This window comes from Crocuta crocuta, unplaced genomic scaffold (genome assembly GCF_008692635.1).
Source record: "Crocuta crocuta isolate KB4526 unplaced genomic scaffold, BGI_CrCroc_1.0 scaffold267, whole genome shotgun sequence".
Taxonomy (NCBI): Eukaryota; Metazoa; Chordata; class Mammalia; order Carnivora; family Hyaenidae; genus Crocuta; species Crocuta crocuta.
In genome coordinates, this window is record NW_027531899.1 from 1696622 (window position 1) to 1701582 (window position 4961).

The following is a 4961-nucleotide window of genomic DNA, read 5'->3' on the forward strand; positions in this document are numbered from 1 at the left end:
GAGGAGCTTCCCCTCCCCTATTTTCCTTGTGTCATTTGCAGGGAGATCGATGACGTCATCAGCGCCGACCTGCACGCCCTCATGGTGAGCGGTTGCCCAGAATGTGCACTTCGGGGCAGGACCGGGTGGGGATCCTCTGGGCTCTAAACTCCACCCCTCCCCCCGCCCCGCCCCACAGATCCCCTACGTTCCCCTGGAGCTGGGGTTGGAACAGCTGTTTCAGGAGCTGGCGGGAGACGTGAGTTTGGGGGAACAGGGCTAAGGGGGCTCACCCCTCCCCTGCCCCCCCATCCTGGGTGTCTCATTTTGCTTTAGTTTCTCTCTTCCTCTGTGCTTAAGTCTCCTGACTTTCTGCTCTCAAAATGCTCATAACTCCTCCCTGCCTCAGGGCCTTTGGTCAGCCTGTGCACCTTTGCCAGCCCGGTCCTCTCTCCCTTCACACCCCCTGCCCTGGCCAAGGTCTCATCTTTCTAACGTGCCCTTCTCTGGAAGCTCTGGCACATTCTCGCCCAGGCTGGTCAACCACAGGCCTGCTTGTGGCCTCCGGGGGCCAGTGCAGCAGCCCTGTCTGGCCTGGGGACGGGGCCCTCGCTCTCCCTGCCATGAGCTCCCTGTGTCTGCGGTGTCCCCACCACCCCCCGCAATGCCGGCTGGTCCGGCCCGAGCTGCGCTGTGCTGTTGAACGGCTGCCTGAGTGAAGGGCCTCACAACCGGCTCTGTCCTTGACCAGGAGGAAGCACTCAGCGCCCCTCAGCTCCAGACCTTATTAAGCATTGCCCTGGAGCCTGGTGAGTGGGGGGCCGGGGTGGACCCCACGGAGCCCCCTGTGTGTGTTCATCCGTGACGCTGCTGGGAGTCCGGCCACGGGAGCCCTGGACTCGGCCTGACCGCGTCTTTCCCCGTGTGGGGCCTGGGGCACGACCGAGGCCACCCCGTTCATTAGGCCCCCCTTTCTCTAAGGGAGGCAGGGCTGCCACGGGGGGCCTTGGAATCCCCTTGCCCGGGCTCACAGGTCGGCTCCGCCAGTTCCCAGCAGTCATGTGGCTCTCTGAGCCTCGGCCACTGGCATGGGGACAGTGGTAATCCCTAGCAATGACAATGGCGGCCAGCGCGCAGGAAGTACTGGGTTTTGTTTGTTTCCCGTAGCCAGGTCCCACGCCCGGACCCCTCGGGAGATTGGGCTCAGGACCTGTGAGCAGCTGCTGCGGTGTTTTGGGGTATATGCGGGGCGCAGTGCTGGGGAGGGAGGATGGGCATGCTGGGGCCCGGGTCGACCTCAACCAGAGACCCCACCCTCAGGACGGGCGAAGCCTCACCCTGCACCACTTCCAGCAGCTCTGGGGCCATCTCCTGGAGTGGCAGGTAAGGTGGGGGGCTGGGGGGGCCACCTCCTCCCAGAAGATGAGGCACTTTTGCTACTAAGGACATACGTGTCCCATGGGCCAGCGCGGCCCCGGGGGAGGAGAAAGGGGCCGCGTCATAGCAACGTGCAGGAACAGCCTGGAGGGATCTGGCTGGGCCGGCCTTGCCCCACCTGCCCTCCTGTGGTCCCTCTAGGGGCACTAAGTAGCTCAGGTGTGGAAAGCACAGGTTCTGGTCCTGGGTTGAAACCCCAGCTGCCAGTTCGGCCCCTTTCTGGCTGCGCGACCTCAGGCAAGTCACCTCCCCTCTACCCGTGGGAGGCGTTGATTCTCGCTGCTCCTCCGGGTCCCTGTGAGGAGGAAATGGCCCAAGGCCTGTATCGTCCTATACTGACAGGCGCTAAGGCGCTGTTTGCGGAGCCCTCACGAAGCCCCTGTGGGTGGCGTCCGACTTCTCCTCGTACCCTAGTCCAGCTGGTACTATTATTCCCATTTCACAGACTGGGAAACAGCCTCAAAGTGGTAGAGGTGCTCGCCGAGGGCCCGAAGCCGGGAAGAAAGGGAGCTGGGGTGGGAACCTCCAAGCTCCAAGGTCCCCTTTCGGCTCTTTTCAGGGTGCTTGGGGGGCCTGGGGGCGGGGATGGGACTGACCTGCGCCTCCCCGCCCAGGCCACATTTGACAAGTTCGATGAGGACGCCTCTGGGACCATGAACTCGTACGAGCTGAGGCTGGCGCTGAACGCGGCAGGTGTGTTGGGGGGCGACATGGGGACAGCAACCGCTCCCCTTCCTACCCGCTGTACCCTTCAGGCCTGGCTGCCTGCTCACCTGTTTGTTGCCAGCTCTTGGCTGGGACTGGATGCCCCTGGGAGACAGTGTGTGGGGGGGTGGGCCGGTGGGGGNGAGCGGGGGTCTGACAGGCGCGGGTCCCCAGGGCATTGTGGTGAAATGGCCCATATTGCCACGAGAGCTTGGGCTGGAATCCTGCCTCTACTGACTTACTCCCTGAGTGGCCGTGGGCTTCATGATTGAGCCTGTGTAAAGCGGCCAGGACCCAGGGCGCCCGGGAGGAGCCCCCAGGGCTCAGTTTGGGGAAGGCCAGCTTCTTCCGGAGAGCTAGAACAGCCCCGATCCCATCTGTGCAGCACAACATCCTACCCCAGGGGCGGAGCCAGGGAGCAAGGCTTTCCCTGGGCTCTGAAGCAAGTTAAGGAAGGCGCAGGAGTGGAGGGGCCGGGGCCAGAAGGAAACCCCTGTCCCTCACCCCCACCCTCTGCCACAGCCAAGCCCAGGGTGAGACACGGGGAGATGGGAGGCAAGCCCGACCGACCGTGACCCAGTCGGAGAGGCAGGGAGGCCCTGTGCAAGAAAAGAGCCCCAGCCAGAGGGGGAGGGGTGGAGTCAGACAGAAGAAGGTGGGGAGGGGTGTGGCACAGAAACAGGAAAGGAGTCCCGCGTGGACAGAAGCAGGGGCGAGAGCGAGGGAGTTTGGAGGGTTTGTGGTGTTTGTTGGGGTGGGGGCTGACGTTCTGGGGCTGCGGACAGATGACCAACAAGAACACCTGGGTCAGATGGTAACACATGCCACGGCGGGAAGAGAAAGCAGGTGTGTGTGTGGGGGGGGGCGGTGTGGCTTACGACACGGCCGTCAGGGAAGGACCGAGGTGCTGTTTGAGCAGAACTGAAGGAGGGAGACTGAGCCCTGGGAACAGAACCAAGTACAGTCTAGACAGAAGGAACAGCCCGTACAAAGGCCCTGAGATAAGAGCATGGGTCCTGCTGGAATAAGAGCAAGGGGCCGGGGTGGTTGGAGGAGGGCGGGGAGATGGCGGTGGTCAGAGAGGAAGGATCAGTGGGGCGAGAAAGTGAAGCTCTACGAGGCCTCAGGAGGACCTGGGCTCTTTTAAAAATCGCTTTTTAATACGTATGAGAGGGAGGAGGTAGGGCAAGTCCAAGGTCAGGGTGTGTGGGGGGCTGGAGCCAAGAGCAAAGGGAAGGTCCCACTGCGTATGGAGGAGGGAGTGCCAGGGGAGGGGACCCGCAGGAAGCATGCTCGAGACCCCCGGAAATGGTGGCAGTGTCAGGGCGACCTGCCGCAGCTCAGCCATGCTCTGCGTGTCCCCGGATACCCGCTTGCCCCTGGCCCTGTGCCGGCTGATGCTGGGGGTTTGGTAGTGACTGGAAACCCTTCCCTTCCCTCCAGCAGCTTTCAGAGCCACCAAGGACAGGGACAGCCTGTCAGGGGTCAGAGTGGGGACGGGGTGGGCACAGGGCGCCAGAGGAGGGGCTCCATGCTGCAGCCAGGAAGGGCAGAGAGATCGGAGAGGGCTTCCTGGAGGCAGCACGAGACTAAGGAGTGTTCTGGGCAGAAGGAACATCATGCGCCAGGGAGGCAAGACAAAGCACAAAGTCCAAGTGCGGGAGGGGGAGGGGTAGATGAGGCGTGGTCTGCGAAGGCCACCAGGCGGTTAAGGACAGTGGGGCCCCTGGGGAGGGGTAGCCAGGAGGTCATGGTCACCAGGGCCTGGTAAACCAGGTGAGGGGTTTCCCAGGTAGTAGCAGGGGATCCAGGCAGGACTCCACACCGGGCAGTGCACGAGAGCAGCCGGAGGAAGTACAGTCTGCACAGAAGGTCGGTAGGAACTCGAGGGGCAGCTGAGGGGTCCTTGCCCCTTCTTGGGATCTCCCACCTCCTCCTCTGGCTAGGGTCCCCCTCGCTCAGGGCAGATGAGGCCAGGGGGCTGTGGAAGGTCATGATGCCAGGGGGACTCCTCCAGGCCGCTCCCCACAAGGCAGGGCAGGCCAGACAGGCGGGTCGTCAATGAATGAAGGCACAGAATGGGGCGGAGATGGGGTTTAGGAGGCGGCGGAAGCTGTGAAATTCTCCTCGGACTGTGTCTGCGGCCACCTGGGGAAGGAGCCATCCTGTATCCCTAGTCTTGGAGGGTTACCTGACCTGGAACGCAGTCTTTTCTTTTTTTTTTTTAAATGTTTTATTTCTGAGAGAGAGACAGTGTGAGCAGGGGAGGGTCAGAGAGGGAGGAAGATACAGAATCCGAAGGAGGCTCCAGGCAATAAGCTAGCTGTCAGCACAGAGCCCGACGCGGGGCTCGAACCCACGAACCATGAGATTATGACCTGAGCCGAAGTCAGACGCTTAACTGAGCCACCCAGGAGTCCCAAGGAATGCGGTCTTTCTAAAGCCCATGAGATGTCTCAGCAGAGGGGATCTTTGTCGAGTGATTTCTAGGTTAGAACCGGCCTCTGAGAGGGAGTATGGGGATGGGCTCCGTGGGGGACAAAAATGTTCCACTGCCCGGAAACGCCCTCCAGGGTCCCTTAGCAGCAGCTCACCAGAATTTAAACAATAATAAAACTGACATACAGTCGTGTGCCAGACACGGTTCTAAGCTCTACACAGGACACCTTCACACAGGCTGACGGGGTCAGGGCTGTCACCGCCCCCCTCTGACAGCTGAGACAGCTGTGGCACAGAGAAGCTAAGGGAGCCCCAAAGGGAGCTGCCCGGCGCCGCGCACTGGGGAGGGGGCGGAGCTGGGGTCCGAGGGGGTGGGGGGCCGGGGAGTGGGGGGCGGCTGG

The 4961-nt window shown here is 62.3% G+C and overlaps 1 protein-coding gene across 1 annotated transcript in view; it reads left to right on the forward strand.

Annotated features, from left to right (window-relative positions):
- CAPN12 (calpain 12) overlaps positions 1-4961 on the forward strand; it is a 10258-nt gene that overhangs the window by 4807 nt on the left and 490 nt on the right. Inside the window, 6 exon segments of the mRNA XM_077773629.1 lie at positions 4-84; positions 179-238; positions 731-788; positions 1147-1217; positions 1300-1362; positions 2031-2109. Of these exon segments, the coding sequence (XP_077629755.1) occupies positions 4-84; positions 179-238; positions 731-788; positions 1147-1217; positions 1300-1362; positions 2031-2109 (412 nt within the window).